At 49.3% G+C, this 24,330-nt stretch overlaps 1 protein-coding gene across 3 annotated transcripts; it reads right to left on the reverse strand.

The window, feature by feature from the left end:
* SIGIRR (single Ig and TIR domain containing) lies at window positions 1–24,087 on the reverse strand. Of its 3 annotated transcripts, none has more exons than XM_014604265.3 (10): window positions 23,694–24,087; window positions 17,069–17,398; window positions 15,233–15,431; window positions 12,986–13,116; window positions 9,927–10,067; window positions 6,997–7,140; window positions 6,324–6,426; window positions 5,340–5,490; window positions 2,414–2,588; window positions 1–1,061 (listed from the first exon to the last, which is right to left on the reverse strand). In XM_014604265.3, the coding sequence occupies exons 1-10, from the start codon at window positions 23,800–23,802 to the stop codon at window positions 859–861; spliced, it is 1,686 nt and encodes a 561-aa protein (XP_014459751.3). In that variant the 5' UTR covers window positions 23,803–24,087; the 3' UTR covers window positions 1–858. The 3 variants fall into 3 exon arrangements, with proteins under 3 accessions (XP_014459751.3, XP_006275120.3, XP_059578501.1); XM_006275058.4 differs by having other exon boundaries at window positions 23,797–24,086; XM_059722518.1 differs by having other exon boundaries at window positions 23,687–23,752.
* Between the last annotated feature and the right edge of the window lie 243 nt (window positions 24,088–24,330).

Raw genomic sequence — 24,330 nt, forward strand, 5'->3', positions numbered from 1 at the left:
TTAAAATGACAACTGTTTATTTGAACTGCTGAAATTGGAATGATGAAATGGGCAGAAATGGTGAGAGATGCTGGCAGTCCCCAAGGAACAGTGCTGGGCAGCTTGCCAGTGAGCGAGGCAGGCAGGCCAGGAGCACTTCCTGGAGAGAGCTATATGCCCGTGGTCCTGCCCTTCCACCAGGAAGCACCTGTTATCACCTCTCTGGCTCGGGCAGATCAGCCACTGTGCTACTGTAAGGCCATGCCTTTCTCTTCCTTCAGTCATGGTTCCCTGCTGCCTGGCCTCTTCCCCAGGCATTGCAGCCGATGGCCCAGGGCTCCACTAAGAGAACTAAGAAGCCGATTGCCTTTCTGGGTGGTGGCCATGTCCCCATCCCAGATGCAACAAGCTCCGGTGGCTTGCTAAAACCAGCCATGAGACACTATCACAGATCCTACTGATCATGCCAAACCCTAGCACCTCAGCAGCATCCATTCCTGCAAAACCCATTCAGCAGGGCTAGCAAATCCTTAAACTCATGCTGAAGCCTGAGGCACCAGCTTTCCCTGAGTGCTTTCCTTTCCACCAGGGCTATCAGACAGTTCCAGGCAAAAGGCTGAGTTCTTCTCTCCCGACAACTCCCCTTGGTGTCAAACCATTTCTAACAGGCAGGTACCTAGAGTCTATGCTGGGCCATAAGGCTTCAAGGGGCCGGTGGAAACCAAGCTGTGTCCCTGGCTTGACTCCCTGTAGGAAGCATGCAGGAATCAGAGTGCTAAAGGCCATACTAGGCTTTTGGGATAAAGAAACTTGGTTGAATGGCTCATGTTCCTCAGGGGGACACCACACCGACACAGTCACCTGCTGCCTTTCTTCCCTTCAGAGGTCGTCCTCTGTCACAAGGCAGTAGAAGTCAGTCCTCGCCCCGTAGTTGCGAGACCCCAGGTCAGAGACATCTATTTCATTTCTTTGGCCCTCGCTCAACTGCACCTCTTCCATCGTGCCACCTGCCAGTGCTGTTGGTCCGTCAGAGCTGGTCACTCGAGGAGTTGGTGGGCCTCTGAAGATGGGCCCTCGCAGGCCTATGGGGAGGGAGAGGTATTGCTACAGGTATTGCTGGTACTGAGGGAAGCCCCTGAGATACGGTATGGGGGATAGAGTGGAAATTCTGGACGTGGGCTCCAGAGGGTGTTTTCTACCACAAAATAATTCAAGGGCAATACCTGTCCAGTCACAAGTGTCAGAACAGGCAAAAATAAGTTAGGTACTTAAAGAGCTGTTGGCGTGAATCCAGGTCTCAGCATCCTAACACACTACCTGCTGTTGTCCCTTCAAAGCAAGAGGATGCCCTGGCAGCCTGTGGGAGAGCTGGACTGGGCCAGACAGGGAAATGCAGTCATTCTTTGTGCTGGAGTTCAGCAGACCAAAGGCAATGCACATTCACCACATTTAGGGCCCTGTTTCTTGACAATTTGCCTGCAACGAACACCCAGTGCAGTGACCCTGGCCAACAAAAGCTGTGCCAACCCCATCTTCCCTCCTGACAATGAAACCAGTGAGGACAACCAAGCTGGGCTCTCCGTTACCAGCTGCTTGTAAACCTGCCTCACGCCATGCCACACCATGCCACAGCTGTTCCAGAGGCTTAGGAGAAAGCCACTAGCAATGCCCTGGTTCTGAAGGTGCCATTAGCCACTGATTTAACCCCACCGCTCCCTCGCTGCCCTTGTTTTCTAAGGCAATGTGGAGGATGGGTCATGGCCTTCTTTGCTCTGACCTGAATGGTGGGGCTTTCCCCCCAAAAAGGGAAGAACAGCTCCTCCGAAGTGGAGGCACTTACCAACACATTCAGTGTGGTGGATGGGAAGTGGGGTTAGTAGCTATCTACAGCTGGTCACTTCAATTTCTTTTGTTAGAGTAGTTATTTGAAGATGATTTGAGCAAATAATTGAAACATATGGCTCAACTCAGACTTCCTGGCCTCTGAGGCATGAGAAGGGGCACTGAAACTACTGCTTCGAGGGAGGGGGCAGAAGCCAAAGCTTTCCTCTACAAGATGTCTTCTCCTGGGACCCATCCTCACATCTTTTCCTCTCATCTGGGCCAGACTGGAGGACCCTTTCATTTTTGACACAGGGCTGACGTGCAGCAGGAGCTGTCCCTGAGAAAGGATGTGGGCTGGCCCCCGGTGTGCAGGCCCTTGTTCACAAGGTGTCAGTAGGATATCTGCCAGCAGCCCAGCCTGTATGTTCTGGCATGACCCCCTGCTGAATGCTGCTCAAGGATGAGGGCGGCTAGCCTCCTGGGGAAGGGCACGTTGTGCCCAAAAGCTTGTCCAGCACCTTTTCTAGCTAAACAGTTGGTCCAGTATAAGATACCACCAATGAAAAAAATCCCAGAGCCACCTAAGAACCAAGGGAGATGTCGGACATACCCAGGTCTCCCTCAGGATGTGGTTCTCCTCGGTGCTCCAGGGAGCTGCTGTGGAGAATCAGCATGGGGTCCTTGTCCTCCTGGAGCTGGGTTTGAGGATCTCCCATGGCGTGCTGGAAAGAAACTTTCCGCGGCAGGGCCAGACATAGCTCCTTCCAGAAGTCTGAAGAAGGGGTCTGTATTGGGGGTGAGAACACAGGTCTCATTAACAGAGTTTTTTGGGTTCAAACTGCCCTCCACCTTGTGAAACACCCACACACTCCCTGGCACTCTGGGGACAACTTTCAACAACTCTACTTGTTGAGAGACTTCTTGCGGGGGGGCGGGGCGTGACTTGGGAAGCATGTACTGAAAGCCTGTCTCCCGGGGTGTTTGTGGAGGTGACAGTCCTATGGCTGCAGAGGGAGTTTGGCTAAACTCACTGGGGCGAAGGGCTCTTTTCTTCTGGTAGAGTTGAGAGGTTCCAGCAGAGTTCAGAGCCCCACTGCGTGCTGCACTGTACCAATGCACTGCAAAGAATAACTGCATGCCCTGCAACACGCAACCTAAGCACACAAGATGAAGGTGCAAAGAAAAGAGGCTTGCCCGAGGTTGTCCAGCAGATCAGTGGCAGCAGTGGAGAAAGACATGACTTGATGTCCTGTGATCCATCTGCTGAGGCAGGTTCCTCCCTCCGTCTCCTTCAGATTACTGGCATTCCCCTGAGGTCTCCTGCACATGCCCAGGCCCCAAGAGAAGCATGGTGATGGTGGTCTATTTCTGTCTCTCCAGCAGGAGTTTCACATCATCTTAACCAAGGGGGACCGCTGGGTTATCCACTGGCTGTGCCAGAAACCATCCTGAGGCTGTGCTATAGGTACTCCAGGGCACTCCAGACCCTGGCAGCCAGGCTGCAGGGCTTCTGCTGCTTTAAACATGGACTCTGGCACTTGCAATGCTCTCTCCTCCCTTATGGAGAACCTTGTAGCTTCACTTTGACTGAAAGACTCCCTGGAGCCAGCATGGACAAGTCCCTGCACATACTTGCAGTCCTGGCAGCAAAACTCTGGTAAGAACCCTGCTCAGACAATGGCACCTCGCCCGAGCGAGGAACCAGCAGAACCTGTGTGGGGAACTCTGAAGAAGCACAGCTGAGGCTTCAGGGGCTGGGAGCAGCAGGTCTGGGCTTGGGTTTGAAGGAGAAATTGCTCTGGGAATCAGTACAGTTTTGTTATGGAAACAGAATCAGGCTTAGGTCCAGCTTTCCAAGCTAATATCACTTCTGAAATGCAACCCTTTGGTGGGAGCTGATGTTCAGGGGAGAGCTGTATACCAGGGTCTCCATGATCTCTGGGTCTTCACTAAAAGCCCTGGTTCCTATAACCACCAGCCCCTGAATCCTGGGATTCAAGACACTGGGTTTTCCCTTCTCATGAGTCAATGCTGGGATTAGAGATTTTGCAGTGTGAATGGTGCCCTCCTGTGGCAACACCTGTGCCATCCCACTAGCCATTAGAGGGCTTGCAGTAGTATAGACCAGGTTAGAAAGACCTCTCTGAGGACTGCAAGTCACATTTCTTCCTTCTTTCAGTGATGAGCAATAAAGAAGGAAAGAGCCTGTTGTGAGTTTGGGGCTGGCCGTTAGAAACCACATCAGCCTTACAGGCATGGAGCACTTTGACCCTGTACTTAGAGAGACTCCCTTGCACTGAGCTCTTGCGGAGTATACATAATGCATAAGGCTACAATGCCACCTCTTCCTTGACTCCACGTAGGATCTTTATTGGGCTCTTCATGGCACAGAGGATGTACTGCCAATGCCCCTCCACATGCAGACACTAGCTGCTGCTGTCGCTCAGGTGGGGGATCAAGGAGCAGAAACAGTGGCTTTTCATATGCTCTTGTCATGGAAAGAGACCATGAAGCTTGTCTTCTGCTGTACATGTCAAAACCAAATGGAGAAGGCAGTGCATCCATGTGAACATAATGAAAACAGGGGCTTGAACTTCTGGCCTCCATTGTAATCCTTGACCTATGTAGAACAAACACAGGACTGTGGCTGGCCGGAGGGAGCTGAAATGCTAACGATATGTGCAGGCTGCTACTGGCTTGAAGGTCCTGGGGCAAGTCACTTACAGGCCAGTGATTTCCACCCCGTGCAAATGCACACACGCATACACACACATGCTTACTTGCTGCCCACACCAGTCTCAGTAGGAGCTGAGCTCATATCCTGTACCTGTAACCTCTCTTTCTGTGCTGGTATGATCTCTTTGCAGAGAGCTGACCTGGCTTGGCTGCTGCCTGTTGCCTTCTCTCAGGTTCTGGAGCCCCTTCATGGCCACCAGCATCAGTAGTTAAAGCTGCAGCTCCATGAACCTCTGGGCTTGCCTTACTTGAAAACCAACTGATATTTTCTGATTTGACCAGCTCTGTATGAGACCTCATATTCTCTCTTACTGCACCAGGGTTAGGGTTGGCTCTTGCCTCCAAGAAGGAAGGCTTCAGCATCTCCTGGTAGCCACTACATTGATAGTTCACTGGGGCTTTCCCACTGTAGGGCAAGGGCAGCAATAGTAGATGCCCTGAGGAAGAACATAGAAGGACAGTGCAGGGAAGTGTCCCAATAGGATAGTGGGGAGGATATCTTTAAGACCCCACTTAGCCTATCTAAAGAATATCTTCAAGGCCTCACTTAGCATATCTAACGCTGCTCTCTCAGCTTTGCAGTAATGGAGCTGCTTCTGGTATGTGCTGTTGCAGTGGGCCTGTGGGGCTGAGGCAGTCTTTGGCCCTTCCCCTCAAAGAAGCATAGCTTCTCTTCATTGCTTCTTGAGAGTCTGACATGCGCTCCTCCCAGAAGAGCTGTTTCCAGAGTCTCTGCTGTAGCACAGTACAAAGCAGCACTGCTGGGATCTTTCCATCCCCACCTCCCACACCCAGCTTACCATTGAGCCAGTCCGCCAGAGCAACAGGGTTACAGCCTTCTTGTGCTGCTTTAGCAGGTTAATAGCTGGATGCACTATCTCCCGGTACTGAGTTTGAAAAACTATGAAGATGGGCCTCTGGGACAACTCCATTAGTCTCCATAGACCTTCCCTGGAAAATAAGATAACAGTTCCAGGGGGTTAGAAGTGTCATGCATGGCTTCTGCTCAGCTAAGGCTACAGGTCCTCATTGCTGCATAGTCCTAACCTAACTGCAGAGTAATGGAAAGACTCCCACAGACTTTGAGGGGCATTGGCTTGGCACTCGGCTTCTTTGTGAGATGGAGCTATAAGAACTGAGGCAAGATGTTAGGACTCCTATCTGTACTAGGTGGGGAATGGGGAGCAGGGAGAAACCTCTGGAATTAAGGGTCTCTACTTCTTTACGTGCCAAGTTGCAGCCTTCAGTAATTTTACCAAACTTCCACATGGCACCGCCTACCAAATGTTTTTGGAAAGTCAGCTATTGTGGAGGATAAAACTAGAACAAAATACACTTCTAGCGTGGGAGGAAAACAACAATTGTTTCACTCAGAAGTTCTCGGGTTCCATTGTTCTGAGCAGGGACTAGAGAGGGGCTGCTGTGGGGTCATTCTGTTTTCATGCAAGTTTAGTATGTGAGCTTGGCAGCTAGGTTTTATCTGAAGGCTCTGCCTGCACTGAGTATGCTCCAGCCTCTGTAAGACTGAGCAGGATTTATCCTGAAGTTGTTCTTCTCTGGTGCTAGGGGGTTCTGTAGTTTTAGGCACAGGGGGACTCAAGCCCATGCTCTCAGGGCATGGCAGTATCATGGAGAAGCCGCTGACTGCAGCTGTGGGAGGGAAGAGGTCTGTTTGCCAGGCCACAGCAGAACTGTGGGTCACTTGAACAGTCTCCTGGGAATTACCTCGGTGAGTGGGAAGCAAAGCAGCAGCCTGTTGCCATGTTCAGTGGCTGGCCAGTTACCTGAAGTTGTTGTTGCACCAGTCTTGCTCTAGGTATGCGTTGGAGAGAACCACAATGAGGCGTCTGCACCGACTGACATTCATGATCAGGTCTGCTGAAGGCTCTGTGGGGGTGGGACAGAGAAGCAGCTCAGCGGTAGCCATGGCAAAGGATTAGCAGAGCCAGCAAGGGACTCTTCCTTTGGAAACAGGCTGTCCTTGCATCCAAACCCAAATAAAGAACCCTCCATTAAGAGGACTGTAGCCTGTCGAGCAATGGAAGTCATAGCCCAGTCCCTCTTAAAGTGCCCTTTTCCCACCCTCCCCTTGGGTTACAGTACCAGAGCTAAAGAAAATATTTCCAGCTGTTATAGCAGGGAAAAAGGTGTCAGGAATTCTGGGTTTCATTCTGTGGGGAAGCACTGATCCTTCCAGTAATTGTTTTCCCCACCTACAGAATACTCTGACATCGCCACCTGAGCAGGTTTAATGTTAGTAAAACTGCTCCATGGAGCCTGAATGCAAAGGAAGGGATTGCCCCAGAGAGCAGCCCAGTGTCATCAGTAAATGAGAACTTTTTGCACTCCCAGCCAGAACTCATCAACCCTTGCCCAAAGATGACTTTCTGGAAGGGGAAGCTTCATTCCCTCCAGGGCAGAGATGAGACAGGAAGTAGTACTGGAGGAAGTCCCCACCTGAGTTGGGCAGGATGGTCTTATCATCTAGAAAGAGCTTGTAGCCATAACGGTTTTCCAGCTGTGGCTTCACAATGAAGTTCACAAACTTCCTGTCATCTGAGGAGTTCATGTAGGACACGTAGGCATCGTAGAGTTTCCCATCTGTAAAAAGTGCTCAGCAGATCAAGAGGAAAATAGACATGGGCAAAAGAGACACACCACATTGTATGGCAGATGAGGAAGTTTGGTTTGCCTCCGCAGCCAGCTGTCTTCATCTGTGCTACTGACCAGGGAGAGACTCTACCCTCACCCCTTGTGCTGGACTCTCCTGGTGGCAGGGCATCTGTGTTAACTTGCATAAATGGTAGAAATGGCAGGCTCTATATCCACAATGTCTAACAGCGCTAAAAAAACTTGCCTGTCATTAAATAAAATTGAACCCTAGATCCAGGTGGAATAGTGCGTTCCAGAGGTGGACAAGCCTCTGCTCAAGACAGGAGAAGGATCAGAATGGGAACTGTGTCTATTTGTCATATGCCCTAGTGCCCTACTGTCCCAAGTACACACAGAAGTGTGTGGTAGTAGATCACAGCCATGGTTTGTATGATGCTCGAGGAAGGGACTATCTTCAGAGGCATTTGGAGAGCTCCTAGCAGGTTGTGGGTGCTACTGCCATCCAAATACAAATCCCACAGAGATGCTGGCAGTGGCTCCAAGAACTTGCCTTCATCAGTTCTCAACATCTCCACACTCACACATTTTCAAAATACAGAGAAATATGAGGTAAAATATATTTATACCTGGGACTGATGTTAGGGAAGGTGATGAAGGTTTTTTTTAGCACTGGCAGAAGGTCAAAAAGCTACAAACTGGCTATGGATAAATGGATTGGAAATTAGAAGCAGCTATCTAACTCCTGATGATTGCTCGTTGTTGCAGGGAGTGAGTTCTGTAGCCCACGAGACCCCTTTCAGTCCTAATGCTATTCCCAGATATTTAAAAAAAAGGACCATAATTTCTCTAGAATCTGAATTCATCATATATGGCAGGGGAAAAAATCCTGAAGCAAAAATGCTTAGCCTGGAAATTAAAAATGTATGCTTCTGCTTCAAGGAATCCCGAAGTGTTGGAAAGAATACATATAGTTAAGATGATCCAAACAACCTTTACTCTGCCCCATAGCACGAAAGCCCCCAAGTAACAAGAAACTCGGAGACAATTTGAAGGATATTTGTAGTGATTAATAAAATGCTAATGAATTTGAGCAATGGACTGAAAAGGTTGCCTTTATGTTTTTGGTGGCACTGTGGAGCAGAGTTAAGGTTGGCTGGGTGGCTATCATTATGCATCTACATGCTTTCCCACATTTAGAGGGTTTGTGGAGTTACTAGGATTCCTAACTGGGTGCAATAACTTCTGCTACAGAATCATTTATCAATTTCCACTTTTACAACAGTCTGGAAAACCTGGTTTATGGTTTAACTTTTTAAGGTGTGATTAGGCCAATTAAGTTAACCTGCAAGCAAAAGGAGGTGTTGACATTCTTGTTTGTCCAGATGAACAGAAACAGGTTTAGCTACTCTATAAATGGCCACTCCTAAAATTGAAGTATATCCACAGGGCTCTGTATTGCTTGAAGTAAACCGGTGTACCGTGTTTTAGACAAGATCTCACAATGGGAAGTGTCTCTCATAAAAGTTAGGGAAATGGGAAGGGTTGCTTTCATGGTAGTGAAGGAACTCCCATATGTCTGGTTCAGTATGATGATAAATTGTACAAAATTATATCCCTTTAGGTATACATGATCATTAACACATTGTCTTAAATATATTGTAGGTGTGACCTTCACAGAGGACAGTCTGGTTATCCTCTGTCCTCTACTGATATGAAACCAGACGCCTTTATGTCCTCTTGAGGAGAAAAATAGAGGACATAAAGGTGTTGGGTTTTATATCAATAGAGGACAGAGTAGCAGAAAACCGGAATGTCCTCTATGACGGCCATCCGATAGATGTCATGTTATGGTAAGTGTGTTTTTTAACAACATACTAGAGAAGAGTGCAGTTTCAGAAATCTCCCTAGGCAGTTTTTCCCCAAGCTTTTCAGAAATTAAACTGGGATGAGATGTTATGAGAAATTTCAGAGCAATTAGTTTAATTTTGATATAATGGGTTTGACCTTGTGAGGAAAAATTGTGCTTTTAGTACAACTCTAGACTCTATCCTAACTTCATGTAGAACCAAGATTCTCCACCAAGGTGTTATGAGATCCTTTTAAGGGTGCCATGCAATATTAGCACTATTAGGTGTGCAAACACCTACACATAATTCACAAGATAAACCCAGAGATTTCAAATAGAAATCCATAGTGGCAAAAATATTTTGACCTCTTTAGTCTGATTTCTTTTCAACAGAAGAATTGTTCAATTATTTTTCTATAGTCAAAAAATTAGTGAAAGATAAGAGTTGGTGTTTTTTGATGGGTGCCTGGGGTATAATAAGGGGTGCCCCGAGTCTAAAAAGATTAAGAACCATTGGCATAGATGGTAGCATCTCTTCACTGTGTACTAAAATGCTAGAGAGAGCTCTTAAACCAAAAGATGAAAGATTCTAACAGTGGACCAATGAGTTGCAATCTAGATGTATTAGGGATCATTAAAAGTGGCTTGGCTTTACAGAATCATGTAGCCCAGGGGCATGCTGAGAGGATGCAGGCTGGTTCCTTGGGTGGGTGCCACCCTGTCAGTACAGAAAGGCAGAAAGACCACTTGGATCCAGCATAATGCCATGAAACATCTACTTTCCAATCACTCTCCGTAAAGCTTTAAGAGAAGCGACAAAAGCCCAGAGTGTCTGGATCCCTGAGACTTTCCAATGTACCCTCTCTCCCACCACCAAAGCGCAAACCATCCTGGCATGACCAGACCTGACCAAACCCCAAGCACCTACCATTGAGCTCTAGCTCTCCATAGTGGTTCCTGTACCAGAGCAGCATGTTCAAGCGGCACTTCACGTAGATCACAGCCACAAACAGCAGTAGAGCCAGGACTGCCAGGGCTGCCAACACTGCCCCTACATGCCCAGCAGCCTCTGCAATTATCAGAAATGGCATTTTCAGTACAGTTAGCAGTTGCAACCAAATGTGGTGCTGCTTTAAGTGAGAGGTTTAGTTTGTATCCATGCAGGCAGTGGTGGGTGTTATTGCTTGAGGCAAACCTTGAGTGGGGTTACTGGCCTTAGAGCTTTAAGCTAAGACCTAGGGCCAAGTACAAATCCACCTACAAGAGGCATTTACCCAGCTCTCAGCATCTAAGTCACTAAATACAACCTTAATCCACCCTGTACCACAGCCATTCAGCTGTCTAGCTTTCTTCTCTCCATGTTGTGCCTTCTGATCATGGCTCTGTGAGGCCATCCTGAGCCTCTACCTTCACTTATGCTCTGTGGTGATTCCCAGTTCACCATGGGGAATGTCACTATTCAAGAGGGAGTGCAACTGTGCTCAGTGAGGAAGCTAGCTTGGGTCTAAACCCCTGCTCCCAATATTTTTCCTCCAATGCAGAACCCACTTTAGGAGCAGAAGCCAGAACCTTCCCTCTCAGACTAGTGCTGTTTGCACTGGGCTGCAGTGCCCCAATCCCAATTTTTATGTTCTTCTTCTGGATCCACGACTTCTCCTGTTGGCTGTCCAGTGGACAGCTTCAACATGAGGGGTGGAAGGTGCTCTTGGCCCTGCTGAGCTCATGGTCTGGTTTTTACTTTAGGGCACGTTGCTGAAAAGTGGGAAATGCAGATTCTAACTTTCTGGATGAGGGAGCCTAGAAGCTGGGTCTCACACTCAGTGAGCACGTGCCCTAACATTAGGCACCATTAGGTTGTGGGTCGTCTTTCTGCTCCTTCTCCACTATTTAGAAATCTCCCCCTGAGTAGGCCCCTTTATGATGTAGGTGCGTTAAGTTTTTCACTAACAGACCAGGACAGAGCTTTGTGCCTTCTTGGCGAATGAGGATCTCTGAAGGCAGCCCTTTGTCAGGATAGGAGAGCAGTACATCTCCACACTGAGGTTAGGGTGCATCTCTAGGGCCCAACAAATTGTCCACTGAGAGAACAGGAAAAAACAGGGCAGGGGTTTTGGGGTGGCTTTGGATCACACACTGAGGCAGGACATTAAATTTTTGCATTAGCTGTGGGACACATTTTAGAGGCAGAGCAGGCTTTGGGCCCTAGCATGCTGTCAGTTTGCTAGCTAGTATGACAGCAGCACCCAGAGGCATAGCTAGCTATCTCAGAGCCCTTGGCAGAACTGGGGGCATGAAGAGGAGGTTGTGCTGAGCACAGGAGAGCAGGGGTGGGGGGACGGGCAGTCTTACCTACCACAGTATGGGCTTACCCAGGAGCTGGAGGCTCCTGCTGCAAGAAGTGGGGGTGGCCTCTTCCATGGGAGCCACTGCTGCTGCAACATCTACGAGGTTAACCTTTTCACACCTGCTACTGAATTGTATGTGGAACGATACTGTACAAGCCTTTGGGTGTGAGAGGGTTAACCCAGCAGTTGTTGGCTGCACAGCAAAGGGAGGGGAAGTGAGGCTGGCAAGAGGATTCCTGCCTCCAGTCTGGGATGCTGCCTCTAGCCCCTGGGTGAGCCAACAGCCAGCCCTAGTTAAGCTACTGGCAGCACCACTTGCTTGAAGATGGTGCCCTGCACGTACAGGGGATAGACTCTACTCTCAGGGGTCTTTCACATCTCTGCCTGTCAGAATAAAGAGTACTGAGCTAGATCAATTGCAGGTTAAAGTAGGAGCACATGGATCATTTGATCCAGGCACCAAGCTACAAGGGACCCCTCACATTTTGTGATGAGATCATGAACCTAGGAGGTCCCTGTATCTAGCCATAATCTCATCAGTAATCTCTCATCAGTAATCTCCCTATTGCAGAACAGGGTTCATCTATCCCTTCTAGTGTGGGGGTGAACTCTTTCTCTCTCTTCCTCTCCCTCCCTATGCTAATCTGAAGAGACCCTTCAGCTGGGCTGGATCCAGAGGTCCGTCATCATCAGTTCTTTCACTGCTGATCTAAACAAAGAAGTCTTGAATTGGGTGAGGAGTTTTTATGGAAAAAGCATGGTTTCCCTCCTCTTAGGTTATGGTGCCATCCTGTGGCAACTTTCTATCATCCTATTTAAAGAACACTTCCTATTTAACAGGGAACCCTTTGCTGTTCCTGCTATTGAGTAGTGGTGGGAAGGGTTTACTTTCAAGACAGCTCTGAGAAATTTCAGCAGCAAAATGAGAAGTTACTTCAGGACCTGGCCAAAAGGGTTAAACACTCACACTCCATTACAGGCCAGAATCAAAACCTGACTGTCCTGTATCGTATAAACTTGGACCTACCTCTCCATGTCCTGTTTGAACCATTCCCCCTGCTTAGGCTGATTCTGCTGCTAATTACGGCACAGACAAGAACAAAGTGCTCCAGAAATCTGCATCCCTCTTGCTCACTGGACAGAGCTTGGGAGTGTGTAGATAAAGCCTCCCCATTATTTGAAAGTCTTGCTGCTAACCATTCCTCATACTCTGGTCATTTAATCGGTGCTGGGATGATGGATGTCTCTTTGTACAAGAGTGCTGTTCGTGGACTAGTGGCTTTATCACCACTGAAATGCCATGTTTTCCCTTTCTTGTCAGACAGTTCTAGTCTGAACACAGAAGAACTGTGGCCTTGTGGACTCTGACCTGTGTGTCTGGAGTCCAAACCCTTTTCTGGAGTCAACAGGTAGTCAAAGGAAGTTTGCATCCCATGTGGTCCAGAACATGACTCTGTCCACAGCTGTAAATATCAGAGCTGGATATGGCAAAAGTGTTACCAGGGCAGGCATATAATTCCCAACACAACTTGGAAATGCCCAAGGGACTCTGCTTCTACCTGGTAGAACCCCCTCTACTCAACTGCTCCAGCCCTTTGCTACATCATTACCAGCATGGGGTAAAAGCTCAAAGAGTTACTACCTGATCTCTGCAGTGTAAATGTGGCTGTGATGTTGCTAGCCAGGCAGGCAAACACACCATAGTTCTCATCGCTTGTCAGATTCACCGACAGGAGGCTGGACATGAACTTCTCTGATGCGTTATCACTGCGCCTGAAGGACAGAAGTGCCTTGGGTTAGCATAGAGCTATGCTGAACATCTTCTGGAGGGAAATGGAAGTAGACATCAACTAGGAGACAGAGAAATACGAGAAGGCACTTCTGGATAGAATTAATCTCAAATATGGCCCAGAGGAGCTCTAGCTTGTTGTCCCGTGCTACTACAAGGAACTGTTCAGCCTGGGAAAGTAGGAGGGCCAAGATGGAATAACACAAGTTTCCATCTCTCCCATCTGCCAGGATTCTGGTATCAGTTTGCTGCCTCTCCCTTAGCATCAGCCTTTTCTTAGCTTTTGTCCTTTGCACCACAAATGAGAGGGCAGCTTCCACCTCAGCTGGGAATTTCCTTGTGCTTAAAGACAAAGACAAAGATTGGCAAAAGCAGGGCCCTAACCGCAGACTCCTCGACCTACATTTAGGAGATGAACTTTTGTTGAATGTCATTGACTGGCCAGGTTTGCTTTGCTGATTTCCCCGTTGTGCAGCCAGCCAGGGAAATGGATCAATGTGCTTAAACACATGCACAAGAGCAATTATTTTACAATGGCAGCTGTTAGGGAGAATTTCATATGTCTTGTGTATGCAGAATTTAGCAGCCAGCTCTGTTTTCCACCCATTCAGCCACCATAACACCCCTCCCACCTGGACCTCTTGCTGGCAATGACATAATACTTTTGGCTGCAGTATAGAAGCAGCCCCTGTTCTCAGTTCTAGTGTGGGGTCTTTTGCTTTCACAAACCAGTACAGCCCCTCTGGGGGAGAGAACATGCTTTGGTAGATAAGTGATGTCTGCCAGGTGAAAACCTTGAAGCTTACGTTAACCCTCTCTAGGAAAAGGAGACTTGTTGGGACCTGCTGAACCTTGCATTTCCCTGTGGGTACACAGAAAAGATAGCTAGCAGATGTCTCAAAGTATGGGAGCTCCTAGCAACTCTGGAGTCTCTGTGGGGAAACTCCTCTGATCTCAAGGCCTGTGAATGCAGCAGCACTTAGAAAAGCTAAACCAAGCTGGCTGAAAATGTGAAGTCAGTGCACAAACACAAAAGTGTGTTAATCCCTGACACAGGTGGTCCTGTTCAGAGTGAAGCAGTGTTAGATCACTGCCCATTAATCCTCCATGGAGGTTTAACATGCTGTAATTCACGCACATTAAGACACTCTGACTTCATGCTGGTGTTGCTGAGGTTGTTCTCGAAGCCAGTGAGTTTCGACTCCTAGCTATGTGCAACAGGGAGTCTTGTGTTGGCACACTGAGAAATGTACAGAAACCACCAGCTGGCCTACATGCATACTGTTGCTCATGCTGGGCTTCATTGTTCGTTCAAGTCTGTATTGATCTCCTCTGTTCAGATCAGGAGTAATACCTGAGGGAAAGGGGGGATATATGTCCATGTAGCCATGCTTTTATTCCAGAGATATGAGTTCAGATCCTGTCTCTGTCACAAATGAATCGAGGCTTGATCACAGTCCACTCATTTACAAATACAAAGTCCCCTGGGAAAAAATCAACACTGTTTTGTCTTGCTTCAAGAAGCAGAAGCTGGGAACTGTAAGCCAGGAGTCCAGTACACTCCGAGCCAGTGTATAACTGGGGCTGTGGTAATAAGGGTAGCTCGGCTTAAGCTAGAGGTGCACTGGGTTGGCTGTGAGGGGCCTCTGGCTAGCATAGCAGGGTGTGGTCTAGGCTGGCAATGAAGTGCCCTGGGACAGTTGTGTCTGAACCTGGAAGAATAAAGGTGCCACAGACAAAGCTCGAGATAAATCTGCAGACCCTAATCTGTGTCTAGGGCTTGAATCAGGGGTGAGGGAGCACTTGGTTGGGAGGCTGTCTCGCTGGAGGTCAGAGCACTGGCCAACGGGTCCGTGATTCATACTGAGGTTTTCATTAACAAGACAAAGCACTGGGATTTGGGGTACAGTTCACTGGAGATGGGTGCTAGCAGGAGGTGAGTCCAGGGCACCCCCTGAGACAAGCCCTGTTTCGCATTGCCTCAGCTGTCCAGTTCATGGCATTTGCTGAATGACTGGAGCAATTAGCCCCTCCCAGCACCAGCTGTCAGCAGCCTCTCCCAGGCCCCAGTTTTATAGGCTCATAGGTCAACCTCCTTACCAGGTTTTCTCCTCCAGGGTGTACTGGCTGCTCTCGTTGCCTAGCCAATGGCCATCTTTCATCCAGCTCAAGATGGGGTTGCAGTGTTCATCAAAGGGCAGGCGCACCGTGCAATTCAGTGTTATCTGGCTCCCTAAAGTAGGCTCCAAAGTCTGACTGCTGGATGGGGAAAGGACTTCAGGTGGCACAGTGCAAAGGTCTGTTGGAAGGCAAGAAAAGGCTGAGAGACAGGCTTTTTAAAGGGACACTGTCAATTAAAAAATCTGTGGGAGGATCCTTTCTCTTGGGCATATGCACAGAGAAATCTAGCAGCATAACTATTCTGGTAATTACCCTGCATAGACACTCCCTACAATTAAATCCTTCTATTTACAGTGGAGGAAAACACTTTTCCTCTGTGCATGCAACAGCACTCTGTAAACTCAGTCAGCCCAGCATGCCTAAAGTACAAGCTGTTCAGCTACTCAGTCAAATAAAATGCAGACATGCAAAATTCCCTCTCTGTACAGTCTGTGATGGGGCGTGTGGCTGGTCACCAATGACAGGGAACCTTGAATTTGTTTAGCAGCTAACTAAATTCCTCCATTAGCTCAAGTATTGGGATTTGGGCTCCTTGTGCTCTAGGTCCTGGCTTCATTCCCTACTGACAACTAAGGGGTGTGCATAGAGCTAGCATGTTCAGTAGTAGCAGCGGGTTCAATTTCAAAGAACAACAGCAAGTATTTTTCAATGACATTTTTCACCCAAATTTTCTGTTTTTCCACCAGCATGAATGACTAAACACAGATGGGGGCTGGGGAAGGGAGACTTAAGAGGCGCTTGCTCTTGCAGAGAGGAAATGCCTTAGCGCTGCCTGCTGTTCAAATGCCCATCTCCTCACAGCGGGTCCTTTTTGTCCTCTAAATGCCAGCCTCCTTTCCGTGCCAAACCCAGTATTTACTTGACTTCAACTGGGGTCGCTACCTTGTCCAGAGCCTTCTTTACATTATGCTTTATCTGGAAATGCCACCTTGGATTTTTCCAGATCTCTCCTGAAACTCTCCTCTCTGTTCCCATTGGGGTCTGTCTTTCTCCCCTTTTGCAGCCCAGTAACTATTACATGGTGTCAAAGTGCAGCTCCTGAGACTGGTCTTTGTGTTTTTCTCTGTGAAGTGACCCTCTGAGTGTGTTTCTGTATCTGCCTCTGAGTGTGTCCCACACAACATTTTTTATTTGTGGCCCAGCTGGAATCTTTGTATCCTTTTAAAATTCTCTGTGCAGATAAAACAAATGGAATTTAGCTGGAGGGAGAACGCAAATCTAGTTTTTAGGCCTTTTCCCTCAAACCAACACTACTTAGAGCAGTGCATATGCCCCCAAGACTTCCCCTCCTGTGCTCAGGCAAGCATACCAGCTCTGGGTCAGAGGGACACTGCATGATATCTGTGTGCATATCTGTGCATGCTATCAGTGTGCATATCTACCAAGCCTGAGCTGGGCTGGGCTAGGCAGGGCAGATAAGTACCCCCCCCCGAGCTCACCAGTGCTACTTCCTGGGTTATCCAGCAGGAAGCAGCAGGGTTTAACTCAGGGGTGGACAAAATACAGCCCACGGGCCAGATGCAGCCCGCCAGGCCATTCTATCCGGCCCATGGGGCCCCTAAAAAATTTAGAAAATTAATATGTATCTGCCCCTGGCTGCCTGTCATGTGGACCCCAATGGCTTGCCAAAACTCAGTAAGCGGCCCTCCAGCCGAAATAATTGCCCGCCTCTGGTTTAAGTCCAAGGATGGCATCAGCCTGCATGCAAGTGGTCCCCCTCACCATCTTCCCTCCCCCACTGCCTTCCCCACCTACCTGTCATGGTCAGTCTCATAGTGAAGGAGGCATTTCTCTGGCCACCTAGGTACAGCGTGCAGGTGTAGTTCCCAGCATCGGTGGCCTGCAGGTGCAGGAAGGTGAGGTAGGCTGTCCCATTGGTGTGTTGTGTGCTCTGTAGGTGGCCCTGTGTGCTGAGGTTCAGCGGGTGGCAGTCTTTGCTCCATTGGAGGTTAAAGTCCTGGATGGACTGAAGGAGCTGGAGGCTTGACTTGTCCAGTGGGCAGAATAAATGATTAACGGGTGGCTGCTGGCTCCACACGTGGTGATCGTAGATGCGGCTGGAGTCCAGGCAGGAGAGATCAGGAACTGATGGAATAAATTAAAACAGCTTTTCAATTTGGTCTCTTTTACCAGCTTGCGTACACCACACATATCCAGCAGGGTGGGGGGTTGGGTCTAAGTAATGCTCCCCATAGCAAGAATGCATCTGAGACCACTGTGCCACCTGAACCAGCCAAAATAAGACAGCCTCCAGAGCCCCAAGCCCAGTTGTGCTAGGCACTGCATATGCATGTGGTAAGGGACAGACCCTGGTTTAAGTAACTCATGTTTGAAGTAGATGAAACAAAATATTGTTATATCCATTCTATGAAACTGAGAATGAGATTATTTTATATTCTTGCCCCTCTCTGCACTAGTCACTTATGCTGTACAATAATTAGCCTTTCTGAAGGGGAGGTAGGGAAGTAGCATATGTCTACTGCTTTACCTGTGTTGGCTTATTTTATCACTTCCTGTGAGAGGATTATGTGGCAACGTGATTATGGTGGCAGTTCAAAGGTAGTTACACAAACTGTAAAATCAAACTGAACAAAACCCTCTTTCTTTTTCATCCCAGATGCAGAGACCTTACCCTCCCCAGAGAATGTTATGACCCTTCCCCAGATCCATAGCAAGGCTGTGCCACTTAAAAACACATTACTTTGAGAGTACAGCATCCCCATAAGCAAAACCATACAACTTGAAGCATGTGCTACGTTGATTTAATAAATTAAATTTGACCAAAATATCATGGCCTGCATGTATGCTTAATGGCACAGGAACTATGCATATACTTTGCTCATCCAGCAACAGGTTAGCCCTTGTGATCATGGACAGAGTACAATAGGAACTGAGAGCCAGAGATTAAAGACTTGCCTACAGTCTGTAGTAGAGAAGAGGTTGCAACATATATCTCTAGCTCCACATAGTACCTCAATTCATGTATGGAACAGGCCTAGGGTGACTGACATCTGCACTGCACTGCACTGCATGGACAGAGGACAAACCTTCACTTCCTAGGATACTGAGCAAAGTCAGGAGGGAGAAACAAGGAGCTGATAGGCAAGGGAAGGCTCTGGGAGTGAAATGGCTTTTGTCCTAGATTACCTGATTTCCCAATGACATGGGAAGTTAATTCATCAGTGTAAGTATAATTGTGTAAATGCCCTCCCTAATCCCAGCAAAGTCTGTGCTATGGAAGCCTTGTCAAACCCTCCTCTTCCATCTGACCTTGGCTTTAAACTCTGCCTTATCTCCATTAACAGTAAAACCCACACCCTGCTCTATTTAAACATCCAGAGTGTGGTCCTGGTGGGAGCAGGGCTCTGGCCCTGCTGATATGTGAACATGCTGGCTTTGCTTGCTGAACAAACACTCTGAAGCCAGGCTTCGGGGACTGCCCTCAGGAGAAGGACGTGTCACTGCTTGGGGTTTCTCCCTTCTCAGAGCACACACAGCCAGCCTACCCGGGGGGTAGATTGAGCTGCAGCACTGAGCAGGGCTGTCTTTCTCTTGTCCCCATGCTTAAGTGGGATCCAGCCACACAGTCAATGAATGCAAGGCAGGGAGTTCCTTCTCTCCATAGGCTTCCTGCCCATGCACCTCATTCCTCGTACCTCAGTGAAGGTCTGTAGCACTCCTATGGATTTTTAAGCTTTTGGGGTCCCCCGACCATCCTCAGAAACAGATGGAGTGGGGAGGAAAAGCCTTGTTGAGCTCTTCATCCAAGGAAGACAAGTGGGCACTTCTATCTTCTCTGGTGCCCTGGCCAAAACACTTTTAAAGGGTTCAAATAATGGGGCTCAAATGGATTTTGGTGGCAGGACATCATTACTGCTCTTCAGCCTAACTGTTCCTCATCTCAGTTTCCCCCCTTAATGCTATTTTGTCCTAGATTAAGGACAAAAGACCAAAGCCTTTGTAACCTCTTTGGCCCTAGCTGCTCCTAGATTGAGCCTTATGGAGTCTTCTCTTGGCCCAGCCAAATGTATTTAGTTGCCTTTGTCTTCCCACTCCAACCGGCTCTTCCAGCCTCTTTGTTATGTTAATCAGAGCTGCTCCCTGCCCTGTTTAGAAGAGAGCTGTGCTTTCAGCTTACTGTGCCTCCAGGCTTTAACTACAAACTTTGGAAGGTGAAAATGCCCTGACTGGGCCAGATGCTCCCTGCCCATGTCTTCCCATCAGCGCAGGGAGGTACAAGCTAGGGAGCAGCCTCCCATTTCCATAAAATGGACTTTAATCTCCAACACCTTGGCAGGTACTAAACCATGCCAGAAGAAAAGTCCCGCTCCTGTAGCCATATGGCTGCAGGCAGGCGAAACATGGGGGCATCCGAACCTCAAGCCTCCGGGCATGGGCCTGCCCATTGGATGCCTGCCCAAACACTTTGGAAATATCTGAAGCCCTTGGTGGGGGTGAAGCATGTTTGCCTGTTGTAGGATCACTTATGGTTGTGAACTGACTCATGGATTTGGACTTGATTTGGCTGATGTGACTTGGAACACAAAAAATGTTGTTAAAAATAAAATCAGTGCTGGGAGGTAGAGAGGAGGTGGGATGCATCTTTGTTCAGCTGACCTCCTCACACCACAGCTAGATTCTTCCTGCTGCCCTCCTTAGTGTACTGATGGGTCCCATACTGCTGACCTGCAAGGAGGGAGTGTGGTACTGAAACCAGCCACTGTCACCTGCCCTGCACTACTGGTGTGCAACAGCAGCTGAGCACAGATCCTCCTGTTCCTCTGTTAAAGCCCCAAGTTTGACAGGGTATCACCCCTGGAACAAGAGCCCATGGAGGGAGGACTGTGAGGGGCACACACTTCTTGAGGGCACTGTATCCTTTCTGACAAGCTGGCAGGCTCTCCCGCAGAGTTCCTGTGTCCTCAGCAGCACTGCAGAACCCGGCAACTGCCTCCAGCGCAGACAGTGGTGCAATTTATTTATAGTAACTAGTCCTTTTTACCCTGGGTGCTGCGTAGCTCAGGAAAGTTTGTGCAGCCTGCATGTCAAGAGCAGGGACTTGGGGCCTGCTGGGCTTTGGTGGAAGAAGGTGTGCACTGATGTACGCGGTGTGAGGGTACTGTTGACAAAGCAGTGACTTGTTGGTCACAGGCTTGGCTAGTGTAAATCAACCCTGCTCTGCTGAAGTTGCCATTTTGATTCTCGTGAGCAGCACCAGACATGGGCAAGAGAAGCCCTAAAGCCTCTTAATGTATCATCAGTTGAGTCAACGCAAGCAAGGACAGAGAGTCCAAAATAGTCAGTGAACAGTTTACAGCAGAACGTGTATGGGGTGGGGCAGGCTGAGCTTGAAGAGCCTTCCAAATGCAAAAAAGCCTCCAATAAAAGTGTTGCATCAACAAATGCCTTGTTTTGACCTTGTCAGTGTTTTTCCCAGTGCTGGTACCATCATAAACAGGTCCTGCTTGTCCGGGAGGGGCAGAGAGAGGGGCCTTATCGGCCTTCCCTGAACCTGGCTCCACCAGCATGGGCTGAGGGCTCCATGACAAAATGGGCCTCCCAGCACTGTTCTGGGGCTAGGCATGCAAGCCCCTCAGGCAAGCTGATCTCTGAAGAAACAGGTCCTCATTTCCTGAGAAGAGCAGTGAAGCCACTCTATTCCATGGGGTCAAGGCCTGGAGCTTCTCCTTTGGCTTGAACAGCAGCTGCCATCACTCTGTCGCCTTTCACACTTCCCCGTGTGACTGGGTGAAAGGGACTTTGGGACAGACAGAAAACAGGAGGGAGAGTTCTCAACAGGAGCCTAACAGGTTATATGAGACCCCTGTACCTTGAGGGTCTTCAAGAAGAGACTGGACATGCACCTAGCTGGGATCATCTGACCCCAGCACTCTTTCCTGAACAGGGCAGGGGGTGGACTCAACGGCCTATTGAGGTCCCTTCTGACCCTAACATCTATGAATCTTTGAATATGCAGAAGAAAGGGCAGGGTGCAGTGGGTGGGGAGGTGCACAGGCTACCGCTAGGAACATGAGCAGGGTATGCAGAGTAAATCTGAGACGAGGGCAAGACCCTTTTTCCAAACAGGTGAGAAGGTTTGGGTTCAGTGCGGTTATGTCCAGTAGCGACTGGAAGAGACTGACGACCCTAAGTGAGAAAGTGGAAGCTGGGGAAACGTGCAGCCTCTTCTGTGAGTTTGGAAACTTTCTAAGGAGCAGCATAAGAGTGTTTGGCCTTGGCCAGGGAGGTCCTCTCCCCGTACTCCAACCCCATGGAGAGCCCTCCACAGCTGGAACCTTCTCATTCCTGGCCTGCAGTGGGCACATAGTAAAGATGGCAGAAAGGCCGAACTGCAGAGTGTTTGAGGAGGTGGGTGGGCAATTTCTGCTTGCTCACATCCTTCTTCTAATTCCCACCAACCTCATAGCCCCAACTCTGTAGCCTTGCTCACAGGCAGCAGACGGGTTAAAGAGCAAGCACTGCTGCCCTTGAACAACATACAGTACTCCAATCTCTGGCCAATGCTGCCCCCTCGGATATCTTCACGCTCTCTCTCCTTTGCAGTAGCATCTGCTTTCACTTTTTGGAGAGGCTGTGTTTGTCATCCAGGATGTGTAGCAAAGGGCAGTTTGTGACCCTAGGCTAACAAGAGGCAGGGCTGCTCCTCTGCACTGTTCACTATTGATAAGGAATGAACAAGCCCAGAAGTGCTCAACCCCCAACCCACAGGCCAAATCTGGCCAGTAGAGCCGTGTAATCCAGCCTGTGGGTCTCCCCACAGGTCCAGAAATGTGGTAGTGGGGAAATGGTGGCAAATAACACTGCCATCACTCCCCCACTGCCAAATTTTCAAGTCCCACAAGGCTGGATCGGCCCCGGCCAGGCCAGATCAACCCCAGTTAGGCCAGCCTCACATAGGAGTTTTGGGCCTCATTCCCATGTGGCTGGGTCAAGTTGGGGCCCATGAAGCTGTGCAGGAATGGCCTGGCCAGGGCCTGATGCAGCCATGCCAGAACGGGCCCCCTAGACAAGCCATTCCCATATGCCTGGGTTGACCCCCTACCAGGCCAGCACCACATGCCAGACTGGGCCAAGGACCAGATCCAGCCTACAGACAGCCTGGCACCATTCATCTGGCCTGTCAAACAAGCCAACGGGCAAAATCTTGAAGGAAGCCATATCATATCATTTTGTAGCAACCTACAAAACCCAGTTGATTTCCCAGCTGTTGATGGCAAGACTGCAATTTATCTGGAGCTAGGACACATGCATTGGTTTTTATACTATGACCTGCTCCTAGGTAGACATGAAAGCCCTGAGCTTGGGGGGCTTGGGGTAGCCTGGGAGACATGCAAGGAAATTTCATAGCTGCTGCCTGCTCACATAGTGGTCAAGGCAGGGCAGGGAATCTCTGTGTATTCCCTCGGGCAGTGGTTCTCAACTTCATTAGATTCAAGGCACCCTTGGAAAATGCCAGCTCTTAGTTTTCACTCATTTTTTGACTACAGAAAAAGAATAGAGCAGTTCTTCTGTTGCAAAGCACCCAGAAAGACCACAGCAGGTCAGACACCATGAATTCCTATTTGAAATCTCTGGGTTTATCTTGTGAAGCATCTTTGCGCGCTGAACAGGGCTAGTGTTGTGTGGCACCCCACAGTGCTCTTTAAAGGCTCTGAAGGCACCCTGGGGTGTCACGGTACCCTGGTTGGGAATAACTGCCTTAGGGTTATATCTTAGCCTCTGCTTTGCTCTTGGCCAACTCAGGGGCCAGATGACTACGGTAGGCTATGATAAAGCAACATGTCATTGGGCTGTACTTGTGCAATTGGTGTGGTGCTGCCAAAACTCAGGAAGATGGTGCCATTTGCTGCCCTGGCAAACTTCAACTTGGTGCCAAAGGCCAGAGAGGTGGGAAGCAAGGAGTCTGGGACAGTCAGCACAGGATTCCTAGAGGCCTAAGTTGAGAAGGAGGGACAGATGGGGGTGGCTGTGGGTTCGGGCAGCAATAAAAGCTGTCAGTATTGAGCCGAGATTTAACCCCTGGACTCAAACAGCGGGGAACCAGGGTGGAAGGGATGCCACAGCAGGGCCTGGACATAGAATAGGACCCCGAAGATGAGACAACAGAGACTGGGGAGAGAGAAGCTTGCAGAAGGGCCTGGGGGCTAAGCAGCAGAGACTGAGGATGGAGGCAGACCCTCAGAGTTAGAGGGAAACAGAAGGGCCAGGAGCGGGGACCGGGGAATCTGGAGGGTCACTTATCTGGGAAAGAGGAAAGGAGAAAAGCCTGTGGATCAACCTGCCTGCTCCTTTCGGAGAGAGACAGGGAATCTCCCTTTCCCACCCAACCAACCCATAGTCATTTCCCCTTACCCCTCACCTGGCGGGGCTGCTGTCCATTCGGGCTTGCTCCCAGCAGCAGCTTGGGGAAGGCCCAGGGCCCACAGCACGGCCGTGCCAGCCAGCAAGGAAGCCAGGCTCACCTCCATTGCAACTCATTCGTGTGCCACACACCGCAGCGAAGGGAAGCACAGGGGATGAGAATCACCATCCCCAGCTCCCCCTTCCAGCTTCAGGCCCAGGCCTCCCGTCCCAGGGACTGGGACTGTGCATCTGTCCCCGCTGTGCACTTCCTGCCAGCCACCTTGCTCATGTGACTGGCTTGTTGTGGCCTGGCGCTGCCAGTTAAGTCATTTCGTTTCATTGTTCCACCCATGCCCTTGGTTTTGTGCTCTCAGGGCTTGTTCCACTCTCCAGCCCCAATCACAAGCCTCCAGGCTGGCACTGGGGAGAGCCAGTCCCCTCCCACCTGCTCCTGTGGCTCCACCTCCCTTTCCACCTGAGCGCTGCAGGAAAAAGGAAACCAGCCTGCACTGAAGAAATAATTAAAAAAAAAAAGTCCTGAACCCACCCAACCTGTTGCCAGGAGGAAAAAAAAAAAAAGCCTGACAAGGAATGTGCCGTGAGAGGCGCTGCGGCAGGTTGCACAAGAGCTCCCTGTCACTGTGGGAACAGCT

Source organism: Alligator mississippiensis, chromosome 2, assembly GCF_030867095.1.
Source record: "Alligator mississippiensis isolate rAllMis1 chromosome 2, rAllMis1, whole genome shotgun sequence".
Classification (NCBI taxonomy): domain Eukaryota; kingdom Metazoa; phylum Chordata; order Crocodylia; family Alligatoridae; genus Alligator; species Alligator mississippiensis.